This window comes from Artibeus jamaicensis, unplaced genomic scaffold (assembly GCF_021234435.1).
Source record: "Artibeus jamaicensis isolate MK-2021 breed Jamaican fruit bat unplaced genomic scaffold, CSHL_Jam_final contig_1998, whole genome shotgun sequence".
NCBI classification, from domain to species: domain Eukaryota; kingdom Metazoa; phylum Chordata; class Mammalia; order Chiroptera; family Phyllostomidae; genus Artibeus; species Artibeus jamaicensis.
The window spans coordinates 24805116-24829828 of NW_026521407.1; the positions used below are offsets into that span (position 1 = coordinate 24805116).

Below are 24713 nucleotides of genomic sequence, written 5' to 3' on the forward strand. Positions count from 1 at the left end.
GTGCAGGGAAGCCGTTCCACAGAGCACTGGAGACAGGGGTCCCTGGCTTACTCTTTGAGATACAGTAATTTCCCATGAGCCGCCAGGGGCATTCCGACTTGGACAGAGAAGCCGACACATCAGACCGGCTGCCCCATTTTCCAAACTTCTGAACAATTTTGGGTGTCGTTGTAAACTAACATCAAATTATACATCGTTGAAAACCCAGGGCTACTATTCTGCTCATACCACACTCTAAACCACCCACAAAATATGTGAAATCAGGAAGAAAAGTGAAAAATAATATAGGGTATAAGTAGATATTTCATCCCCAGCAAGATTACCATGGATGAAAGAGGTGGCCACCAGAATTTTTCTCTGGGCCCTATTATTTTTCCAGCATGTTTCAGAGTTATAAAGGTATCTACTACTGATTATTTTTAATATTTTTAAATTTTTGCTTATTTTATAAGAGAGGGAGAAAGAGGAGAGAACACTGGTGTGTGAGAAACATCCATCAGTCGCGCCTCTCCCGTGAGCCCCAGCTGAGACCATACCTGCAACTCAAGCATGTGCCCTGACTGGGAATTGAACCAGTGATCTTTTGCTTTGCAGGATGACACCCAACGGGCTGAGCCACACCAGCCAGAGCTCTGTGACTGTTTATTAATGAACGTTTTTCTGTGTCTAAATTATGCTTGTCTAGCTAAATTCTGAGCAAATTCTAGAATTCAATCTAGAATCCCAGACTTAACTCCACAAATCCGTGATTAGAAGCTCCAGCCCTTGTACCCCATCTCTGAATAATTTTGGATGGATTGTTAGGCTTTGCCTATGACTTAGCCTGGGAGGAGCGGGAGTAACAATAATAATAGCAGGGAGGTCCAGAGACCAAAAACAAACACCAAACAACCAACTCTCCTATTGCTTAAGCCATGTGTGCTTTCCAGACTATTACTAACTTTTGTCTGTTTGGTTGGTCTTGGTGAATACAGAGTCAAAAAACCCCTAAAAAACAACAAGAAAAAAACTATGGCAATCTTTTTCATCTTTGAAACTGAACCACATTAGAGAACAATAAAATATTTGGCACTTTGGATGTTGTGGCTTTTTTTTTCCTGGTGGTGGTGGTACTGGCTTCAACCCATCTTGCAAAATTTATTAGTGTTTAAAAAAATCTTAGTCATGTTTGGTAATTGTTTTAAATAAATATTGCTTTCCTTTAGTTATAGGAAGGGGACACTGTATCTTGCCAAGATATAGGTTTAGAAATTAGATCCTGTAGGAATTCTTATTTAGAGATTTGTTTGTAACTTCAGAGACCCATATAGACGCACATCTTTTGTTTTTTTTTAATGAAAGATGGTCTTTTTAAAAAGATTTTATTCATTTATCTTTAGAGGGGAAGGGAAGGAGAGAGGGAGAGAAACACCAATGTATGGTTGCCTCTCGTGCATTCCCTGCTGGGACCTGGCCTGAAACCCAGGCATGTGCCCGACTGGGGATCGAACTGTGATCCTTTTGTTCACAGGCCCGCACTCAATCCACTGAGCTACGCCAGCCAGGCCTAGACGCACATCTTAACAGCAATTGAGTTCCACTTGAATTTCTCTAACTTTTGGTGAATATTGATTCTCCCAAAAAAGGGCCATGGTTGTGAACTGAAGCATTCACAACATCAAAGGAAATATACCTGCAGTGTCTGTATGAGTAATGAAAAGTTAATTATGGGAGAAGCCCACCTTTCTGAACCATTATTACGTACTCTGGGGAGGAAAGGAAGTCCACCTCCAAATGAAGTTAAGGTTTCCTAGAATAATGTGGTGAAAAGTTTTTTTTAATCAATATATGAAAATATTATTTTAGCCCTGGCTGGTGTAGCTCAGTGGATTGAGTGCGGGCCTGTGAACCAGGCAATCACTGTTCGATTCCCAGTCAGCGCACACGCCTGGGTTGCAGACTGGTTCCCTGCAGGCCAGTTCCCAGTAGGGGACGCATGAAAGGCAACCCTACATTGATGTTTCTCTCCCTCTCTCCTTCCCTTCCCCTCTAAAGATAAATAAATAAAATAAAAAATATATATTATTTTATAATATAAAAAAGGCAAGACAAACTTTTATATTGTGATCCACTCCCAAATGCTAATTATTTACACATGCATCATTATATTTTTCTTGAACAAGATTTTAATTATTGCTCCCCTTCTCTTATGCTTAAGTACCTCCCTGCCAGTGTGAGAAGATGGTCCAGAAAAACACCCTTAAGACATATAATTACATGAAATGACAGACTGTTAATACAATAGTTTGTTGAGATATGAGGAAATGGAGTATAAGGGAGAATTTTTTTAAAGATTGTATGTCAAGATAGCAAATGTTGGCTCAAAATTTTCAAATAGCTGCATAAAAATTAGCCTTCGATAACTGCACAGCAGCAATGCTTTCCGAAAAAGTGAAGAATGAGGTTCAAAGAATAGGTTTTTTAGTCATAGGGTCAGCTTTGTTTTAGAAATGAATACTTATCAGAACTTTAATTTATTATTTTAATTATACATATATTTAATGCTATTTTTATGGCTCTTTGTCAATCCTTTACTTTTTATGAGAACTTGAGCTTTCAATTTTGCAGTTACCTGGGATTACTATATATAAAAATAATATCTAACATATACCTGACAGTATCCTACATTGTGTCAGACCCTGTTCTAAATGCTTTTTTATATTAACTCAATCCTTGAAACTATGAAGTAGGTATTATTACTATTCTTATTTTATAGATGAGAAGACCCAAGCATAGGGAGCTAAATAATTTGCTCAAGGACACACAGCTAGTCAATTTTCAAGGCTAGAAGGAAATACATCATTTTCTCAATGTATGGGGTTATAAAGGATTGTTAAGAGAGATGACATGAAAACATCTTGAACTCAGGACAGTGGCAGCTGAGTCAGAAAAGAGAGGACAGACTCCAGAACAGTTTAAGAGAAAATATTGGCAGAGCTTGTGGGTTGACTGATTCCTGGTGGGGATGAGAAAAGGGGAGGGGAGTGTAAGAATACTCCAGTCTCGCATACTCCAGACTCTGGCTTGATGGTCTGACTGGGTGAACATGATCACTAAGGTAGCAAATATAGAAGACTGGAGCAGTTTTGGGAGAGAAGAGGACGTGCTAAGTTTTGACATGTTGAGCTTTACTGAGAGGTACTTATTTTATCTATTTATTTTTAGAGAACACCTTTTTAAAAGATTTTATTTACTTATTTTTACATGCCCCAACCCAGGCATGTGCCCTGACTGGGAATTGAACCACTGACTCTTTGGTTTGAAGCTCAGGCTCAATCCACTGAGCTACACCAGCCAGGGCTACTAAGAGGTATTTAAATATGTAAACTTTAAACTTGAGAAAGAGGTCAGGTCTGGATTTGGGAGTTCTCATACACAGCTGGTAGTTAAACCCGAAAGGGAGCTTGCCATAAGTCAGGGAGAGCATGGAAGCAGAGAAAAAGCTGTGGGCCAAGGATTAAACTTTGGAGAATTTCAACTTTATGTGATATGCAAGGGATATGACAGCTATTCAGATTTAACATTAAAATAAAAAATAGATATGAAATGCAGGACATTTATTTGCTTTTCAAGCTAGGTCTCATTGATGAGAGACAAGGCAGCACGCAAAAAGGTAGGGCAGGGCAGACAGAGAAGTTCGGGTGCAAATCTAGCACTTTGCCACTTAATGACTCTGTGACTGCTGTCAAGTTACTGTCAGTAAAATGTGAATGATTAATACAGTACTCATACTATTGTGGGTATTAAATGGGTTAATCCACAAAAGCATTTATATGGCATGTAGCATGGATTCAATAAATATTCAATATTATCACAATGAGTACAAATCCTGAAATTGTTTTTCATTTTGTCATGCTTTGTCAGTTGAGAAAATGATCAGGAAGTCTGTTGGTTAGTGGAAATAAATGAACTATGGGGCATTAAACAATTATATGAAAAAGCCACCAAAATAATTCACAAATATTCAAGAACCAGTATTTTTCCATGAATTTGTGTGGTACAGTACAAGTAAATAGAGGTAATAGCAGTTAGTTAAAAGAATTAGAAATGCTGGTTTATGAGCCACAAGACTAAATTTAAAAAATATTTTTGTTTTACTCTAAATATTTAACATCGGTAGCCCCAGTGCCTGCCTGGCACAGAGTAAGCCGTTAATAAACATATTGACTGAATGTAACAAAGTAATTCATAAAAAAGGAGGGGAGATGATTTTGTTCTATCTGCTGTTAGACATTTCACTACTGAAAGAATTATCACTCACGCAATGAAAAAGAAATAGACACTATTCGTGTTGTCATTTGAAATCTCAAGAGTTTGGCCAGGAACCTTTTCTCCCAGTCGTATCGGCCACATTTTTAAAATTCCCAGCCGCAGACGGCCTCCTTTACAGCACGGTGTCCGGTCCTCGTAAGGGCCATTAAAATGCAAATATGTCCTTTGTAAATGGGAACCAACTTGGCTTCTGACAGACACTGACACATTCATCAGCCCTGCTGTGTGAGTAGCTGTCCTCCAAAGGCCTAGACCTCGGGTGCAGGAAGGGTGGGGTCAGCTTGGCCAGAAGCCCGAGCACCGCGGACCTCAGCACTTCTGCAGCCCCGAAAGAGACCCCACTGCTGGGACGAGCCAGGACAAAGGCAGCCAGGGGAGGTCCGGTGATGAGCGGGACGCCGTCAGGCCCGGGCTCCCCGGTTTCTCACGACCCGTCAACCGCGGTCCTTCCTAGAACCCGCAGGCTCACGTCAGAACCATCACGCCCTGACGAGTGGTGCAATGCGACGTTCATTCTGATCCCATTTTTTTCCTCACTTGAACAAAGCTCTAGTTCCCTGGCACGTGTGGGCTGCGGAGGTGGCCGAAGAGTCAAAACCTGAAATGTCTTTTCCAGTTCAGCTAGTTAAAATACCACGCGATCTTTAAGCTTTGGGCTAATACGTATTCTACAATTCATGGTTTGCTTTTCAAAGGCATTGTTGCTAGAGGCATGCTAGGGGCCGGGAAAAACTAGACAGATTTACACGCCCAGTCAGTAGGTTCCTACTTCGGCCTCGGCTGGGCTGGGGCTGGGGCTGGGTCTGGAGCTGCAGCTGCAACTCCGCCTACGCCTCCGCACACTTCCTGCTCCAGGGTGTCGGATCCAGCCAGACTACGCCCGCGCGCACCGGGCGAGAGGGCGGGACGCCTAGCAGAGGCCGACACGTCGCGAGCGTAGGGAAGGCGGGGCCTCCGGCTGTGTTGTCAGGAGACCCCGCCCCCACATCCCTGATATCTCCCGGGCCGCCCGCCATTTTGTCTCCAGTGTCTCGTTTGCTGTCGGCAGCGTGGAAGGAAGTGTCTTGGTCTACAAGCATCAGGCAGAAACCAGGGTCTATTGTTTGTGTTTGACTCCATAGTTTGGTCCAAGGCCTTCGGAGCTTTCCCGGGGCAGTCGGCAGCGGCCGCCGCGACCGCCCCTCCCCTGCGTCCCTGGGACCGGGAGGGACCCAGTCCGAGTCACGCCCCTCAGCGCTCTCAGCTCCCTTCTCTGTAGTTGCGTCCGCATCGCGCCCCCGGAATCAGACGGTGCCCCATAGATGGCCAGCTTTCCCCCGAGGGTCAACGAGAAAGAGATCGGTGAGGAATGGGATGGTGGGCGAGGGGTGTTGGTGAGCGCGCGGGGGCTCGGGAGAGACAGGGACTGCCCGGAGGCGGCTCCGGAGGAAAGCGTTCGGAGTCGGAGGGAAGTAAGATGAGCCGGAGCCAAGCCCTGGAGCTAACAGGAAGGAAACGGCCCCGCGGGTGGGGGTCGCGAGGGTAAATGGGATGATCATTGCTGCTGCGCGTACGCTGCGCCTACCCCGCGCCTGGCCGGGAGGGAGGTAGTGCGCGCGGCCCTTAGGGTCGAGGAGAACCTGGGCGCCGAGGGCCCCAGTGATTGTGTGGCCCGGGCCGGTCCTCCCTGGGGACCGCACTTCACTCATCAGAGGTGCGAATGGCACCATTATTCTAGGATTCTTGGTTCAGCGGCTGGGGCGTCGAGTGCAGAAGGGAATGCTGGACAAGTCTCGGGGGCCCTTAAATTCACAATTCCGAAAGCAGACTCGGGCTATAAAGTAAGGTGGGGTCCTCGTGTATCGCCAACCACAGTTTAAGGAGAAATGCGACCGAAGACGTGCCATCGGCCTGGGGAAAGCAGTAGTTTAAGAAATGGGCGTTAAGAAAGGGAGTGGTTCAGGTTCAGAGGTGGACGACTCAGAATTATCTTTCCTATACTCGGGGCAGGGAGGAGCAAGTGGGTGGGTGGAGTGACAGAAGAAAAGCTGTTTCACAGAAGAGCAAACTGTAAAAAGCCTCTCTAAAAGCTGCTTGAGTGGCTGACTCTGCCACGCCGAAGACAGGGCAGTAGATTTTGAAGATTGTGCGTCAAGACCTCAGTGGCTCAGTTAAAAGCACCTCGCATTATTTAAATTCCTCTCTTAAGGTAGAATAACCGGAACAGCTGTTGGGGTAGTTGAGGGAGCATTCCCAGGTACGCTTAGCAAAAATGGAACGTATCAAGTTATCATGTTATATGCCTTAAGTATGCACAATTCTTATTTTTAAAATTAAAACAGATTTAGCATCTCCCCCCGCTTTTAAAGGTGGATATTCGGTAGAGAGCCTTTGCATTTCCCTGTTCTTTGACTAAATACTTGGAAGAGGCATTTGTAGAGAAAGGGAGAAGCGGAAGCAACCAAAATGCCCTCTATCCTGTATGTGGGTAAATTTTGTATTTTAGAGACCTCTTAGAGTTCTGGACTTCAGTTTTCTTGATGACAGGTTGATTTTAATAACTTTTAAATATGCAGAGAAAACAAAAGATGTCCAGTTTTTATTTTAACTCTAAGACTCGTGTGTCCTGATGTGAAACAACTCAAAAGTTCTTATTTTCATACCAGTAGAGGTTTTTTCCTGCACATAATACCACACGCGAACAAACTGCCTTTCTTAATCTGTTTTTACTTCACCTTGATGAACCATTTTGAAAATTTTCAGTTTTCTGAGGTATAGGGCTTCTTAGCATACCTATATAAAGTAGCAATATCTAAGTAGCCTTAATTTTTTTTTCTTTTGCACATTTAGGTCTCTGTTATTTCTTGGATACAATATAAAACTATTGTACTAGCTAAGTGCCAATAAATTTAAAAAACTTTGGCCTTTTCTAACCTTTTTTGGGGGTGAAGTATCATTTGGATACAAGGTTAAACACTAGTATCTCTTTGAAGCTTCGTCTGTATCAGTAATGAATTACTTTTTTTCTACTTTCTTGAATATTAATTATACCTCTTGGGTTCTCTGGTACTACCGAAAAAGGAGAGACAAGATTCCATGAATGATTAAAGAAGTCCACGTGACAGGGAGTTACTGCCCTCATAGGGCACTGTCCCAGATGCCCCCTTCTGGTTATGAAATTGCAGGAATATGAAGAAGGAGCTAAGTATGTAGTTTGTTTGATTCAGCGGTGACTGAGATGATGTGTTACTGCTGTACAGATAGTATTTAATAATGCAAAGGTGGGTTTCACAGCCGAGTTCCCGCGGTGGGCAGCTTTTCCCTTATGCAGGATCATTAAACCTACATTTCTTAAGGTACCAACATTAAATCACTGTCGATAATAGAGAAAGGGAGAAGGGTGAATAAAGGTTTATAATGTTGTACCAGTAAGTATTTAAATGAGTGCTTAAATTCATTCGATTAAACTCATTTGAAATGATCATTTGATACATGTAGAGACCTATGTTTATAAGCAAATGAATTAATAAGGTAGTTATTAAATATAATGTAATAGTATTTATTTGGCAGGGTTTTTTTTTTAATAGTGGCCCCATTTCTTGAATATATAGTCAAGAATAAGTTAGGCTATTACTTCATGGTCTTTGATTTATTTGAACCAGTTTTTTAGCTAATTTAGAACCACCTTTTATACAAGAGGAATTTTGTGATTGTGGCCAACGTAAAAGAAGGAAAAAAATCTGCTTTGTTATTTAAAAGATTCTGGATTCTGAAAGAAAATACAGAATGATCCTAAAATACAGACCAAAGGAAGTTTTCTGTAGGAGGGTTAGTCTTGCTTCTGCTGGTTAAGAGAGAGGTGAGTGCCAGTCTGACTTACCAGGCATTGCTGAGGTTGAATACTAGGGCTCGTTGTCTTTTTTGAGACAGAAATTACATACAAATACTCAGCTTAGCTTAACCAGGGGCTTTTTCTTTTTAAGATAATGCTTGCATTTTTCAGTTGAATTTTAAAAATTGCTTCCCTTATTTGTGAACTTTTTTTTCTCCTAAAATTTATGGATTTAAAAGATAGATATGGCCCTGGCTGGGGTAGCTCAGTGGATTGAGCACTGGCCTGCGAACCAAAGGACTGCAGTTCGATTTCCAGTCAGGGCACATACCTGGGTTGCAGGCCGGTTCCCAGTGGGGATGCACAGGAGGCAACCATACATTGGTTATTTCCCTCCCTCTCTTCTTCCCTTCCCCTCTAAAGAGAAATAAATAAAAATAAAAAAATAAAAGATAGATATGGTTGAACAAAAAACCAAGTTTAAAAAAACAAAGATTTAGACAGGAGTTGCAAATTCAGGGGCCAGGCATACATAAAGTATCCTAGAACAATGACTGTGTAAGACTGTAGACTTGGAGGAATATAAGGACACATGGAACAGCAAGCCCTTTCAAAAATCATTAGTTTGTTTGTTTATTTATTTATATTTATCTTTAGAGGGGAAGAGAAGGAGAGAAATATCTGTATGGTTTTCTCTTGTGCATCTCCCACTGGGAACTGGCCTGCAACCCAGGCATGTGCCCTTACTGGGAATCAAACTGCAGTTGTTTGGTTTGCAGGCCTGCGCTCAATCCACTGAGCTACGCCAGCCAGGGCTCTCATTTGTATATTAAAAAAAAAAATTTTTTTTGCAGGCACATGATGGTCACTGACTTTGTGTAAATTTTGCATTAAGAAAGTCACGTTATTACTAGTTAATGTCACCTTGTACTGTATTGATATAGGTGAGGTAGAAATAGGTGGGGGGTTTTGCTGCTTTGATTAGGCTACGTCTGAAGTACTGTATTTAGTTCTGGGTGCCACTTTTATAGGAGGGCAGTTATTAACTGGAGTTTATCCAGAAAAGTGTGATGAAGGTGAAGATGGGGACTGGCCTCCAAACCATGTAATCTAAGGGATCATTGAGAGGACTAGAGATTTCAGACTGATGAATGGATTTAGGTGATGATGTCATAGCTGTCTCCAACCTTCAAATGTCATGTGAGCACAGGATTGAGTGGTTGAAGTGGCAAGGAGGAAGGTTTTGAGTAATCAAAAGGAAAATTTCTGGTAATCTCAGCTGCACCAAATTAGAATGAGCCTTATTAGGTATTCATATTTATGAGTATCAGAAAAATTGTTTTATTTGTTTACTTTTTAAACCGTAGCTTCTTTGTCGGTATATCAAAGAATTGGATGGTATAATATTTAAGTCACTTAAGAAGAGAGCTTATATTTGTGCTTTCATATTCATTCAGTAAGTATTTACTGACTACCTCTCATGATAGGTGCTTCACTAGCTGTGCATTCAGACCAGAAGTGTCACTGAATGAGTACGTTTTGGGGTTTATATATCCGCCCCAGCAATAGGAGTATAAGTGGTTTTTATTTGAACTGCAGTTCGTGTAAGCCAGAATACATAAAAATACTCTCTAGTGATGACCAGACAACTGACCATAAAATGAATAACAGTGAAACTAAACTGGACAACAATTAGAAGAAGAAAGGATAGCAAACTTGGAAAATAAGATCAACCCAAGATAGCATTGGTGATACACTGATAAAGAATATCCTTTTTCTAAATTGAGGAAATTCCAGTTGGGTATGCATGCACACATTTGCGGTAGGAACTTGCTGATGATGCTTGTTAAATACAGAATAAAAATGTCTGCCCTGGTTGGTGTGGCTCAGTGAATTGAGCGCCGGCCTGGGAACCACAGGGTTTCCAGTTCAATTCCCAGTTGGGGCACATATGTGAGTTGTGGGCCAGGTCCCCAGTAGGGGACACTGGAGAGGCAACCATTCCTTGATGGTTCTCTCCCTTCCTTTCCCTCTCTAAAAATAAGTAAAATCTTTTTTTTAAAAAAATCTATGTGCTCTGTTAATATACTAGCTTTTATTATGAACGCTAAATCTATTCCTAATTAAGTGAAAAGTGTATGGAATTGTCTGGTTTTTGTCCTTCAAACACCAAAATAATTATTTCCATATCAGAGTCAGTTTGTAGCCCATCAGGAACCAACTACAAAAATACTTAATGTAGTTGAGTAAGTTCCAAAGTAATGTGGAAGCAATATCAAATTTATTGTTGGTTATATATGATCTTTTTTTCTTTCTTTTTAGTGAGATCACGTACTATAGGTGAACTCTTAGCTGTAGCAGCTCCTTTTGACAAGAAATGTGGTCGTGAGAATTGGACTGTAGCTTTTGCTCCAGATGGTTCATACTTCGCTTGGTCCCAAGGACATTCAACAGTAAAGCTTGTTCCATGGTCCCAGTGCCTTAAGAACTTGTAAGACACTTTTCTTTTTTGTATTATGTATCTGTCTATAGAATTTCCTGTTTTCTCTGTGTGGAGTAATAAAAAGATTTTGATATTTAAGTTTTTCTTTTGTAAACTATTGTATATGTGTTTTATCTTAAGCTGAATGTATATACATTGGAAAAACTGTGGGAAGTAGTAGTATTTCCTGTAGGGCACTTTCTCAGATCCTTGTGTGTTTCTGTGTATTAAAAGGCGGATTGTGCCTTGGTTTAGTCTATATGTTATTTGTGCCAGGTCAGGTGACCTGTTACATGATGCTTTTTGATTTCACAACATTTTATTAGGTAACAGGTACATAGTCATGTAATTACTTTTTATGTACTTAGCCTCTGCTTGGGTTTAACTGAGTTTGGATTATTTGTTGAAAGTTTTTCTAAAATGTATTATCCTAAATTTAATCTTTCCCTGCTTTTGTGTCTAGTCTGTCTTCATGGTTATATCTATTAATGTCCTGGTTACATACTACTTTAGGTGTAGGAACTGTGGGAAACTACTGATTATTATGGGTTTTGTTTTTTAAGGAAATTTTCTGGTGCTGGCTTCACAGTATCTTCTCAGGTTTTTTTGCTTTTGTTTTTCCTTGTTTATACTTGCTTTAGGTTAAAGGAGTCTTAATTGATATAGTGGTTTTGAAGAAAATTTTGAAAGAAATAAATTACTTCATTGTTGAACTTCCTCTCTTTTCAGCCACTGTGAATTTATTTGGTCATGCCCTTGTAGCTCATAGCAACTTTCCCTTCCCATTTATAGGGTTCTGTTGTTATTTAGTGTCACAGTGATAATATTGAGGAAGTTGTAACAAACAGTATTTCATATCCACAGGAGTCTGGAGTAAATAATAACCAGATTTCTCTTTGACCCTTTCCCCCCACCCAGTCTCTTGCATGGCACCAAGAACATCACTAATTCAAGTGGTTTGAGATTGTCAAGACAAAACAGTGATGGTGCTCAGAAGAATAAGCCTCGTGAACATATTATAGACTGTGGTGATATAGTCTGGAGTCTTGCTTTTGGATCTTCAGTTCCAGAAAAACAAAGTCGCTGTGTAAATATAGAATGGCATCGATTCAAATTCGGACAAGATCAGCTACTCCTTGCCACAGGGTTAAACAATGGCCGTATCAAAATATGGGATGTATATACAGGTATGGAGTCACAATTTCAAAAGCAAACATGATTATTTTATGATGTGCCGGGCATTGCTCATAGGCAGTATATGATTTGAGGATTTTCACTTACCGAAAAGCAAGAATTGGTGCAGTGCATCTTTATAATTGGCCTGAGTAGCACCTTCAGCTGTGGTTTTAATTTAGGATGATAGAGTTCACAGTGCTTGATTGCTCTTTGGAGGCTGTTACAGCACATTACAACAGGAAGGGCATATCTAAGGAACGTATGATTAACACAACTAAGTAATTTAGTCAAGCAGCAAGACATTTTCTTACACAGTTTTCAGTGATTGATATTTGAGGCAAACCTGGTTTTCAACGTTCACCTATCAGGGGTGTCCAACCTTTTGACGCCTCTGGGCTACTCTGGAAGAAGAAGAGTTGTCTTGGGCCACACATTAAATACACAAATACTACCGAAAACTGATGAGCAAAAAAAGATTTTTTTTTTTAATTTTATTTAGTTATTTTTCAAGTACAGTTTTTTGTCTATTTTTCCCATCCCAGCCTCCCCCCAAAAAAAGATTTTTTGAGTAAATTCACAATTTTGTGTTGGACCACATTCATAATCATCCTGGGCCAAGGTCTGGACACCCCTGAACCCTTTATCAAGTTTTAGTGACATTTAATCTAAAGTTTAACTAGATAGGATTAGAAGTTACATTCTTTGGGCAAATAAAAGTAAATGTGTTGTTCATTACCTAAGACAGTTTCTGGCTGAGAGGACATACTCAAACATTAGAAGGAGTTTTTAAAATGAAATTAAAAATTAATATGTACAAATTAAAGCAATATATACATTAGAACACAGCAAGTGATAAGAACATGAACATTGAGTGGTGATGAGTAATAAAATTTGATTAGATTCTTTAAAAATTTAAGCACATTGATGCTCATAGAAAATAAAACTTACAATATTATGAATAATACATTTTTTTTCAGTGAGATTATGTTTGAAAATTTAGATTGTTGTGCAATAATGTGCATCTTTTGGAGAGTTTGACAGTCCAATAGTAATCCAAGGCCAAGGAAAAGAAAAGTAAAATTTTGATTTAAAATCATGCTATACAAAGATTTTAAAATGATAATAATATAGGTTTTCTTGATACTAAATTAACTTGATTCAGGAGTTTGTGTACATTCAGGAATTCCCTTTTAATTTTTTTCTAATAAATGTAGGCTTTGCTATCCTGGAAATAATGCATTTTAGAGCAATGTAAATAACAAATCTTTAAAGGTAATACCTTTAAAAGAATTAAGAAATCATTTTATGCTTGGTAAGCTAAAGAGATGCCCAAGTAGTTTTTAAATTGTGAGGAACACTATTTATAAAGAAGGAGCCTGGTAAAAATTATTAACATTGTCTTATTTTCCCCCTTCCATTTCATTTAGGAAAACTCCTCCTTAACTTGGTAGATCATACTGAAGTGGTCAGAGATTTAACTTTTGCTCCAGATGGGAGCTTGATCCTTGTGTCAGCTTCAAGAGACAAAACTCTGAGAGTGTGGGACCTGAAAGATGATGGTATGTCTTTTTTTCCAGGCTGTGAAAAAGATTTCGTTTGTTGATATTACTGCTGAGAGGTACTGGGTTCATCTGGGGCATTTGACTTTCAAAGTGGCATTATGATCATTTCCTTTTCTCTAGTCCATTGGTCCCTCTCCTTGTACAGATCAAACAAAACCATAAATGCGACCCAGAAGTCAGCAGTTACTCTAAGTAAACAATCTAATATTACTCAGAAACTAACCACACAGATCTGCATCACCTGTTTGAGGATAAAATCTAGATCAGTTTCAGGGTTTTATATGAACTGGTCTGTTAGTTTTTTTCTTATCTTAGGGAGAATTATTAACTTCATTTGCTTAGTAAAAATTTAAGTAGACCATGAATAACAAGCATATAAAACTTAGTGAGCTAATAAAATTTAGATTAAAATGTGACTTGTACATCAGAATTTGTAACATGTCAGTGTTAATAATAAGCCTAATATTACATTGGATAGGTTAAGTAAGAAATTATGTTATGAAAAGTAAAAGATTTACCCTTCAATATAATAGGTATGTCATTGTCAAGTACTCAGATTTTTCTGAAACCTTGGTAATTGTGATGCTTACTAATAAGGTTCTGGAGAATCTGCCTTGTTTGAGAGGACCATACAGAGTATTTCTTCCCTCTTCTTAGAGCCTGTAATGAAAGAGTTTGTAGTTTTAATTAAAACCTTGTATTTAAATAAGATCTGCTAGTTCTCTTACAACCTCAAGCTGGAAGTTGACTGGCTTGCTTAGTTAGATAGCTTAAACTGAATGTAGTAGGATTCAGAACCTTCAGATTTGGAGACCTGTTCCAGCTGATGGAACCATTGCCTAATAAAATGTGTTGTTATTACCAAACCATGAGGCGCTGCCTCTGCATTTTATCGATTCTCTTTGACTGCTCAGCTGTTGAAGGGTTAAGGGATCCCAACAGTTAAAACAGTTTGATTAATTAAATTTTTATATTCTTTTGCATATCAAATATGCGTGCTTTCTCAACGTGTTTTTCAGTTGTGTGCATATGTTTTAAGAATGGAGACTCAGTAAAATGTAAGCTCCAAAAGAGTAGAGATCTTCACTGCCTGACATGTAGTAGGTATTCAGTAAATATTTGAAAAACCAAGTTAAAATATACTTAGCCATAATTTTGTGCTTTGGGTATAATGTACAAGGCATTTGAAGTAGAATGTAGGTTATCAGAAAGAAAAGGGTGAAAGGGCATATTGAAGATGTTCAGTAAGTCTCAACCTTGCTGTGTTTCGGTTCTTTCATTTATAGAATATAAAGGGATTAGAGCAAAAGAAGTCTATCTTCTATAAATGAAGGGTCAACAGACTTCCCTAAAGGGCCAGATGTCAAATAGGTTATACTTGTGGACCATGCTATAACAGCCATACTCTGTTCTGCCATTGGAGCACAACACAAACAAATTGGCATAATTATATTTCAGTGAAACTTTAGTTACAAAACTATATACATTTGCAAACCTCTGTTACGTACAAATCACTGCTACCATAGAACTCTTTAATTTTGCCATTTTTAAATGACACTCATTTGAAGTGGATTTGAGGGCTAACATGGGTATTTCTTTTTGTTCAGGAAACATGATGAAAGTATTGAGGGGCCATCAGAACTGGGTGTATAGCTGTGCATTCTCTCCTGACTCGTCCATGCTGTGCTCAGTGGGAGCCAGTAAAGCAGTATGTGTCAAAGTTCCTATACATTTATTATGAATTGGATTATAATGTGTGCATAATCATTTTAAATCTAAGTAACCTATTAAGTCTGTGCTCGGTGTCATGAATATCTTAAATGCTGTATTTTGTGATGGGGAGAATTTGCATGAGCAAAATTAAATACAGTTATTAAATGTAAAGTGAGAAATTGGATTGCTTTTAGTTAGAAATAGTGTTCATAAAATACGGGGTTTGTCAAATTTATTTTTTCTAAGATCTAGGAAAGTTTATGTACTATAGAAGAGATATAGTACAAATGTTAAGACATTCCCTTGCTAATAATTTTCTTCTTTGTTGTTCTATTTTTTTGTCCAGTTTGCCGTTTAAAAAAGTTTGAGTCCCAGCTGGTCCTGGACATTTAACTGAAAAAAAGTAACTTAAAAATTGAATAAAAATGAAAATAGCACTCATGAATGTCTTAGAGTGAATTATACAAGAAATTTGATATGGTCTGTCTCATGCTAACAGGCATAGTATACCTGTAGACAGATTAAGTATAAAGTGACTCTTAAGAGGGTTATGCTTATTGATGAACTCTTTAGTTGTTTACCAGCTTCTGAGTTAGTATAGTTAAAGAGATCATTTTAGCTTTAGATATTTATGAAAGGGTTGAAGTCTAAATACATGTGACAATCACAATACACTTTGAAATAATGGGGGGTGGGAGGCTGATTAAAATGCGTTTTATTTAGCAAAAAAAGTATGTTAAAATGATAGTTGAAAATGTTGGAAGTTTAGGAAAAAATATCTAGTTCTTTAAAAATCATAAGAAGGACAAAGCTAGATGTTGACATTGCTATTTTAGGCTGTGTGTTTTCCATATGCTTCTTGCTTTCCCTGTCACAGGTGGTGGCAGCAATATTGGTGTGATTGAGGTTATGCTGGCACCACTCGCACACAGGCGCACAATGGTGTTAGCTGGGCAGAAAGAGTGGCATCTCTGGCTACCGGGCTGGGGGCGACCTTTACCATAGGATGAAGTAACCTTGCATTCGGCTGCAAGGTGTACTGTACGTAACACAGGTGCTGGTCGATGTCCACTTTCTGCTCTTCTTTCTTTCTTTTTTTCTTTTTTAAAATAATTTCCCCCAGTGAAACCCACTGACTCCTCCAAGTAAATTGACCTTCCAGTTTGATGGAGTTGGGAGTCTGACATGTGAAACCAGTTTAATGTGATGTAATTGGCTTTCAGGTGGTTTCTCTGTATGTACTATTTTTTGGAATTCTTTGAGATGGTAGAGATACCTTAATTAAGTATGATCCAATTTAAAACTTGTGCTTTTTTTTCTTTGGAAGTAATATATTGTGTCTGTGCAGAAAAAAAAATATAGCTAAAGGATTGCTTTATCCCAAGAGGAGGAGAGATTGTCTTGCTAGGATGTTAAACCTCCAAGCTCACCTTTAGTAGAACAGACACAGTAAACGTTAGAATTCTGTTTAGAGCTATTCTGCACAGTCTAACTACTGATTTTAGAATCTAAAACTATATGTGAACTTGTACCAAAGTAATTTAAATGTTTTATACTTAAAATGACTAATGATTGTGTGGTCAGTTTGGGAAAAATAAGATTAGCAAATCTCGATTCACAGAAATGTTAATTGTATTATTTTCGTAAATTACATTTTCATTTTGTAATGTGGTTTAACATCCTTGTTGTTTGCCAAAGAAATTTCATTTGGCTGTGAATATTCTCTTTGCTTGCAGTATCTGTTTCTCTTCCTAGGCTCACGTTGGTGACCCAAGCCTTTTGTAAACAAGTGATTATCTCAAAGGGAGATGCCAATGGAGTAACCATTTGTTAACCTTACATTTTCTGTCTGTATATATTTTTTAAATTTGGTAGTTTCTGGAAGAAAAAGAAGAGGGTTTGTAGTACTTAACCCTATCTATTTCTGTATATTTTAGTTAATTAATTTTTGGAATAAATGGATTTCAGTATAACTTTGTGGTTACTGCCTTTTTCATGTTTAGGCTTATTTTTTAATTAACATTTAACAGAAACATTTTAAATAGAATGTGCATGTCTATTTTAATTAACTTAAAGACTGATTTTTAATCTATGACACTGAGCATATTTTTTTAATTATCCATAATTTACAGTGTTTAATTTAATATAATTTGAATTAAATTTAGCAGTTTTAGTTTAAGATGTGCCATTTTGACCTCTGTGTGTCTGAATGAAGCTATAACATTTTCCTTTTTATTGCAGGTTTTCCTTTGGAATATGGATAAATATACCATGATTCGGAAACTAGAAGGACATCACCACGATGTTGTAGCTTGTGACTTTTCTCCTGATGGAGCATTACTGGCTACTGCATCTTATGATACTCGAGTATATATCTGGGATCCACATACCGGAGACATTCTCATGGAACTTGGGTGGGTACAGCATGAATTATTTCAGTCTGTAATTCATCTCTGGCTGTCAGTATATAACTTAAGAAATTACATCAATGATTACAATTACTAACATGTGAAACCTGAAATTGCAACCTATCATAATTTAAAATTTTGTTATTATTTAAGTCCTTGGATAATGCAAAGCTTTAAATATAAATTCTAAGGATAAACTTGGCTTAATATAGATTTTGTTATTTAATAGGACATGACTGTAGAAGGGATAATTACATTTAGAGTTTCATGTTGGAAAAAAATAGTTTAAAGTTGGACTTAGTACCTTAAACAATATTCTTAAGGAGATTAGTCATTCTTTTTACGTTCCTTTCATTTAATTTGGATATATCAGCTCTTCTCAAGTCTTACTCGTGTTCATTAAGGCCACTTTAAACATTACTTAGATGTATTTTGTACCTGGGAAGTTTGTTTCTTGAAGTGACTCATTTTCACTGAAAACATCTATTTCTGCCTCAGGCACATGTTTCCCCCACCTACTCCAATATTTGCTGGAGGAGCAAATGACAGATGGGTCCGGTCTGTGTCTTTCAGTCATGATGGACTGCATGTTGCAAGCCTTGCTGATGACAAGTAAGTTGGTGAATTACAGCTTGACCTGTTTATTACTGTCTTTTAAAGATTTCTTTTCATCTGTGACTTCATGAAAACATTCTTAAGAAAGGCTAAAGAAAGAAAAAAAACCTTTGCAGTTTGGGTTTTAGTGTCTTGTTCTCTACACAAAATCTTGAAAGATACTGGTGTGTCTTAAAGAATGTTGACCTGGCGTGGGTACGCGGTTGGAGCATCATCCCATGCACCAAAAGGTTGCGGGTTCAATTCCCAGTCAGGGCACATACCTAGGTTGCAGGGTTTGATCCCCAGTGGGAGCATATATAGGAGGCACAACTAATTGATGTTTCCCTCTCACATCAGTGTTTCTCTCACTATCTCTTTTCTGCCACCCCTTCTCTCTCTCCTCCTACCTCTTACTCTAAAATCAAGGAACAGCCCTGGCTGGTGTAGCTCAGTGGATTGAGCACCAGCCTGCGAACCAAAGGATCGAGGTTCGATTCCCAGTCAGGGCACATGCCTGGGTTGCGGGCCAGTTCCCAGCAGGGGATGCACAAGAGGCAACCATACATTGATATTTCTCTTCCTCTCTCCTTCCTTTCTCCTCTAAAGAAAAAGAAATAAAATCTTTTTTTAAATGAAGTAAATAAAATTGATGAACATATCCCCGGGTAAGGATTTTTTAAAAAAACAATGTTGACCTGAATAGTATCCGTGTAGACTAAAGACAGTGCCTGCCTTTCCCTGTGCTCCTTGTTAGCTAGTTCAAGGAAGCTGGGTAGATTTTTAATTAGCTTTTAGCCTAGCTCACAAATGCTTTATATGACAATAAATCACCATTTTCCTGTTTGCTTAGATAATTCTGAATGGCAGTCATCTGCCATTCCTAGACATACTCTACCTAGGTGAGAAGGTTTTATAAATGTCTTGGAATGAGAGTAAAAAAGATCAGATACTGAGTTTTAAGTGTAGAAATAAAGAGAAAGGTTTCGGCTGTGAGCGTTCTGGATCTGAACTAGGGTGGGCCGACAGACATGCATTACAGTCTCTAAGTGTGAGCGGATCCAAATTACCAATGTACAGACGATACAGTGCTTTATAAAGCAAGTTACACAATTGCTTGCTGCCGTGATTTGTGCAAATGTACGGTTTGTGACTCGGAACATAGTGGCATTTCTTTCTCAATTTTGAAAGTTGCTTTTACCTTAAATTTCCTACTAGATACTTACCGGACAATTTATTTCCTTTCCAGAATGGTGAGGTTCTGGAGAATTGATGAGGATTATCCAGTACAAGTTGCACCTTTGAGCAATGGTCTTTGCTGTGCCTTTTCTACTGATGGCAGTGTTTTAGCTGCTGGGTAAATCCATTTTTCTGTTTTTTGTTTGTTTTTAAGAGACAATTTCAGGTAGTTTTTAATCAAAGCAGCCAGTATATATTGTCAGTAAATCTTCCATAAGGGCTCTTTGTAATACTATTGCTTTATCATAAAGGAGATCATTAGTTATGTCTCCTTAATTAGGTTTTGGTGTATAGTTTGTGTATAGCTGTGATACACAGCTTTGGATGATAGTTGAGCTGTAGGATGTCGAAATGCATGTATTTGGGTGACTGAGCTTGTGATTTTTCTTTTTGTTTCTGTTCAGGACACGTGATGGAAGTGTGTATTTTTGGGCCACTCCAAGGCAAGTCCCCAGCCTTCAGCATTTATGCCGGATGTCAATCCGGAGAGTGATGCCCACCCAACAAGTCCAGGACCTGCCGGTTCCGTCCAAAGTGTTGGAGTTCCTCTCCTATCGCGTTTAGTGGGCTCTGCCTTCCCTGCTCGTAGGGACTGACAGAGCACACTCACAGACCTCAAGCTTTACTGACTTCGAGTATCTGTTCTTCAAGGTTTAGAAGGTTTATTTAACTTGATATGTTCTTGTACTGCATTTTGATCAATTTTTAAAATATTATTTATAGACTATAGGAGAAGTATTTCTCAACATAGAAAATGCAATTTTTTCCTAAAATTTAACTGTGAAACACACATACGTGTACATACTTAGATACAAGCTGCTATGTGTCGAATGGACTCTTCTGCTTCTCTGAGCTGTAGTGTTGACATGTATATAGTGCTTTAGTAGAGCCACGCTATGTATCTTTGCTGTAAAGTGGAAGGAAAATTTTTTATTCTGGGACACTGAGTTTAGATGGTAAATATTGACTTAAAAAAGCTGAATTGCCTCATAAAATGTGTGTTTGGTGGGGGGAAGCAAAAAACTGACTTGTAAGTAACATGAAATCTTTGTATAGGGAAAGGATTTTGTTTTCCTTACAACAGCATGTGAATTTGAATGTGACATTCAATTAGAAACAGCCAGGATATAACTAGAGAAAGGGTCTCCCCTCACCCCCAAACTATTGCTGCAGACCTGAATTTTGGAAAGCAGCTTGTTACTTTAACCCCTATGGTATAAAGTATTATAAATTTCAGTCAATTTGAAGATCCATCTACTGTATTATTTTATTGCTAAATATTTTGTTGTTTGTATTAAGGGATAGTTATTTTAAGACCATGGTTTTGTGTTTTGTTTGTTTTTACATGTATCTTGTGTTTCTGCAGGGGGTAATATTGGTGACTTACCAAAGAGAAGCAATACAGTGTACCTGCTTTTGCCTTCTGTTATTTATCTTACCTGCAGATATTAAGAATGTATGTATTATGTAAAATGCTTGATTATATATTTTTGTTGAGTTTTTTTAATTAAAGACAAAAAATCACTATCTTCAAATGTTTCTTGAATATGTTGGAAGGTTTAGTGCTTTTTGTCTGTCTCCACTGCAGGGTTGATGGAGTATCACAAACAAATGAGGCGAGAAAGCAGAGTACAGGGCTAGAGTTAATGCTTCATGAATTTAATGTTCAGCATTGGTTTCCTTGGGGAGAACTGTTGGAGTAATGCTTGTTTTAAAAACTCTTAAAACAACTACTGAGCAGAAGAAAAATAAAATTTTTTAGGAGAACTAGTAGGCTTATGGTAAACCTACCTAGTTATAATAGCCATAAGAAAAATCTAGTGATGTGGGGCCCTTTGAGGAGACAAAAAAGAAGAGAAAGCAAAACCTTTTATTAGCAGTGTGTGCTCTTGAAGACTTCATTGTTTCCACCAAGAAATTATTTGGAAGTTTTTACAATTGTCTGGTAAGGGTGTGTATGGATGTATAGTAGGGTAGAAATTTGAGAGCTAGTGGAAAATTTGCTGAAGTTACTTCTTGAGAATCACCTATATTTTATTTATTATTTAAGATTTTGTTTATTTTTTAGAGGGGAAGGGAGGGAGAAAGAAGGGGAGAAAAGCATCGATGTGAGAGAGACAGCGATTTCATCCTGACCAGGATGATTCCCGGGCCCTGGGGAGTCAGCTGGCAGCCTTCCACTCTGGGGAGCAGCCCGCTGAGCCACGCCGGTCAGGGCTCCTCTGCATTTTACAGAAAGACGCACAAAAGTATCTTATCTCTAAACCCGTTGTGATTTTTTTCCATTTTATTTTGTAATCTATCTGCTTTATAAAGTAAGATGCATTACTTACCCATCACACCATTATTTATGCTCCAACCAATTATTCGACCAAGTAAAAATAGCATTTTTGGGTGAATCATTCTCTGCAAAGGCCAGAATTGCTTCCTTTCCCCATGAAAATCATGGTGCAAGCGGAAAGGAAGGCTGCAGAATATGAGTCAAGTAAAAACATGCTTGTAATTTTCATTTTGAGGGAAGAAAGTAATTACAGGATGGTAATACTTTGATGTACTAAAGTAAAGTACTAAACTGAGTACTTGACCAAGGGAATTGGGAAGACAAGTTTAGATTTTTAATGTGGGTCAGATTCTAGCTACATGATTTAAAAATGATACTTTCTTTCCCTCCTCTAGCCTATGCCACAAGCGTGTTGTTTGGAGAACTGATGAGCTCATTCCTGTTCAGATTGGATTTCCTAATTTAGTAACCGGTAGGGGCGTGCAAGCACAGGAAAGGGCTTCTCAGTAGCCGAGCTGTCTTCACAACTTCCAATGACTTAAAGTGATTTCAGGTGGCTTGAAGTCCTGTAACTTGGTATCAGGTTGGCAAAATTTAAATTTCTAAGTCTTGAAATGCTCTGCCTGCTTGAGACAGTTGGATTTGACTGGTTTGCACTGCCCTCAGGGCAGCAAGACCAAAAAAAAGGCTGGACTGCACTGGAGCCAGGGCTGAGGCGGAGGCTGATGGATGCAGGGGACCTGGCTGCCAGCCAGCCAGCCCAGGAATAAGAAAACACCAAGTGTGAGAAGTAAAACATTGTCTCACAAGCCAGAAACCTCTGGGACAGTGAATCTAACTTCCAGATTGACATTTTGTCCCAGCAATTCTGGTGAGGTTCTGGCCTACGACAGTGCATTTCAGTTACAGAATTTATAGCTGAAGAAAATTTATATATATAAAATATCTTGTAGACTTACAGATGGGCTTACTCTTGTATGGCTGTTTCCAAATAAAGCATAAGTTGATGTATACTGGTGGTTTTTTAAATCCTTTCCCCTTAGGAATAAGAGGTTTTGGTAGCAAACAATAAAGCAACCTGGAGAAAAGGTCATCGTAACCTTGGCTCGTGTTTATGCTAAATTGTGTGGGAGGAATAAAGAATGGGCAGTCTCAACCTGCCCTTTGCTCTGTAAAGCTTGCTTTTATAGCCAAAAGCAAGACCTTGACTTGTTTTGTACAGGTGGTCAGGTAGCTTTGTGTGGTTGTAACTTGGTATTTATATAGATTTAACAGTTGAAGAAGAATCAGGGAAAAAAAGCTTGAATGATGCCAGGATTGGGGAAGGAAAAATGATTTAATTTCATCTAAGTTAACTCCAGCATTATTTTCCCTATTAGAGACTAACAACTATGATTATCCTTGTGGTTTCTCTTGTTTTTTAATTTTCTTTATTATTTTTTTAATCCTCACCCAAGGATATGTTTATTGATTTTAGAGAAGTAGAGAGAAACATCAATCATTACCCTTCCGCACATGTCCCAACCCAGGATCAAACCCACATCCTAGATATGTACCCTGATCGGGAGTTGAACCTGCAACCTTTTGTTGTACAGGATGGTGATGTGCCAACCATCTGAGCAACCTGGCCAGGGCTCTTTTAATGTTGGAAGTCCAGGAACAACTTCCACCCGAGAAAGGAAGTTTGTTAAGGGAAAACTAGAATACAGTGATGATGGTGATAAATTGTTTTCGTTTTAAGTCTGAAGTAGTCATGGCTCTTTTTAAAAATTATTCTCCCAAAATACTGTGAAGTAGAAAGTTAGATTAGGAAATAAGAAATGACTTGCAATGAAGACAGATGAAATGGCAACTCCAGTAAGTTGTTTTATGTATATTACTGATTAATAATGAAATGTTCTCAGAAAAATAAAGGGATGGTATGTATACTAAAAGATACCTGAGAAAGAGGATAACGTGAAGTGGGAACCGGAAAGACGACGCTTGCAGTAAGTGAGCCAAATGTTTGGCCCTTAGGAAACTTGCCGGGTAAGGTACGTGATTCTCAGTACCTGTCTCAGTGATCGTGGGGAAAATCACAGGTAAAGTTTGCTATAGGACCAGCAGGAATACTCTGTGAGGATTTTTTAAGTAGGTGGAAGCTCTCCTAGATCACACAGACAGCCTTTTTTTTTTTAAGGTTTTATTTTTAGAAAGAGGGGAAGGGAGGGAGAAAGGGAGAGAAACATTGATAAGGGAGAGAAACACCAAAAGGTTGCCTCGTACACCCGCAACCTGGGATTGAACTGGCGACCTTTGGGTTTGCTGGTCGGTGCCTGACAACTGGGCCACACCAGTCAGAGCACCGCTTGTTTTATTCCTCAACCACTGCCCCAGCTCCAAGCCCCCTGGGATGGTCTGGTAGGAGTTAGTCTGGTTTCAAGTTCTCTCCCGAGTGATACTGGTTGAGCTGAGAAGAGAAGCAGCAAATGCTGTGGGCCAACTGTGCTGCCAGGGTCGGCAGCCCCCGCGTCAAAGGTCCCCATCACTCCTGTTTTGTACCACAAGCCTGCTTCACTCGTTTTACTCAGTTTCATGGCATTCCAAAATCTTGTAGACACAGTTTGTGACCTAGCTGGCCTCTCTGATGGTCACAGGTAAGCTGGCTCAGGCCAAAGGGGCCTTGGCCCTTTCTGAAATCCCATGTCTTAGTCAATTTCCGTGCCACTTGGCCTTTCGAATATGCTCTGTTGCTACTTACTCCTTTTTAGGGATTCATGCCTCATTTAGAAGGCAGACAAGCCATGCCTGGGTGGGAGTTGGTTCTCTCCGCCTTCTCTTGGGACTTCGCTGGCATTTGGGTCACAGTGACTTGTCAGAGCCATGGGAGAATGAGAGAGTGGGCCCTGGTCAGCAGACCAGGAAGTAGCCCTGGGCTGGGGAGCTTGGATGAGAGGCCAGTGCCAGCCACCCCATCCAGCTTGTGCTGGGCCAAGAAAGCAGCTCTCAGACTACAGCTGGCAAAGACCCAGCCTTCTAGGCTTGGCCCCGTCTGGCCTCAGATCAGGAGGATGTTCGTATAGCAGGTTGGCCCAGTTTCTCATCCCAGGGCCTGCTGCCCAGAGGACTTTGCAAAAGTTGTTGGCTGAGGCTACAG

General features: G+C 39.2%; 1 protein-coding gene across 1 annotated transcript; it reads left to right on the plus strand.

The window, feature by feature from the left end:
* Positions 1-5317: 5317 nt before the first annotated feature.
* On the plus strand, positions 5318-20825 carry WSB1 (WD repeat and SOCS box containing 1). Its single transcript, XM_037146033.2, has 9 exons — positions 5318-5652; positions 10445-10613; positions 11523-11791; positions 13208-13339; positions 14950-15050; positions 17297-17469; positions 17962-18075; positions 19307-19414; positions 19701-20825. Exons 1-9 carry the CDS (start codon positions 5613-5615, stop codon positions 19858-19860), a joined length of 1266 nt encoding a protein of 421 aa, XP_037001928.2. The 5' UTR covers positions 5318-5612; the 3' UTR covers positions 19861-20825.
* Positions 20826-24713: the final 3888 nt, after the last annotated feature.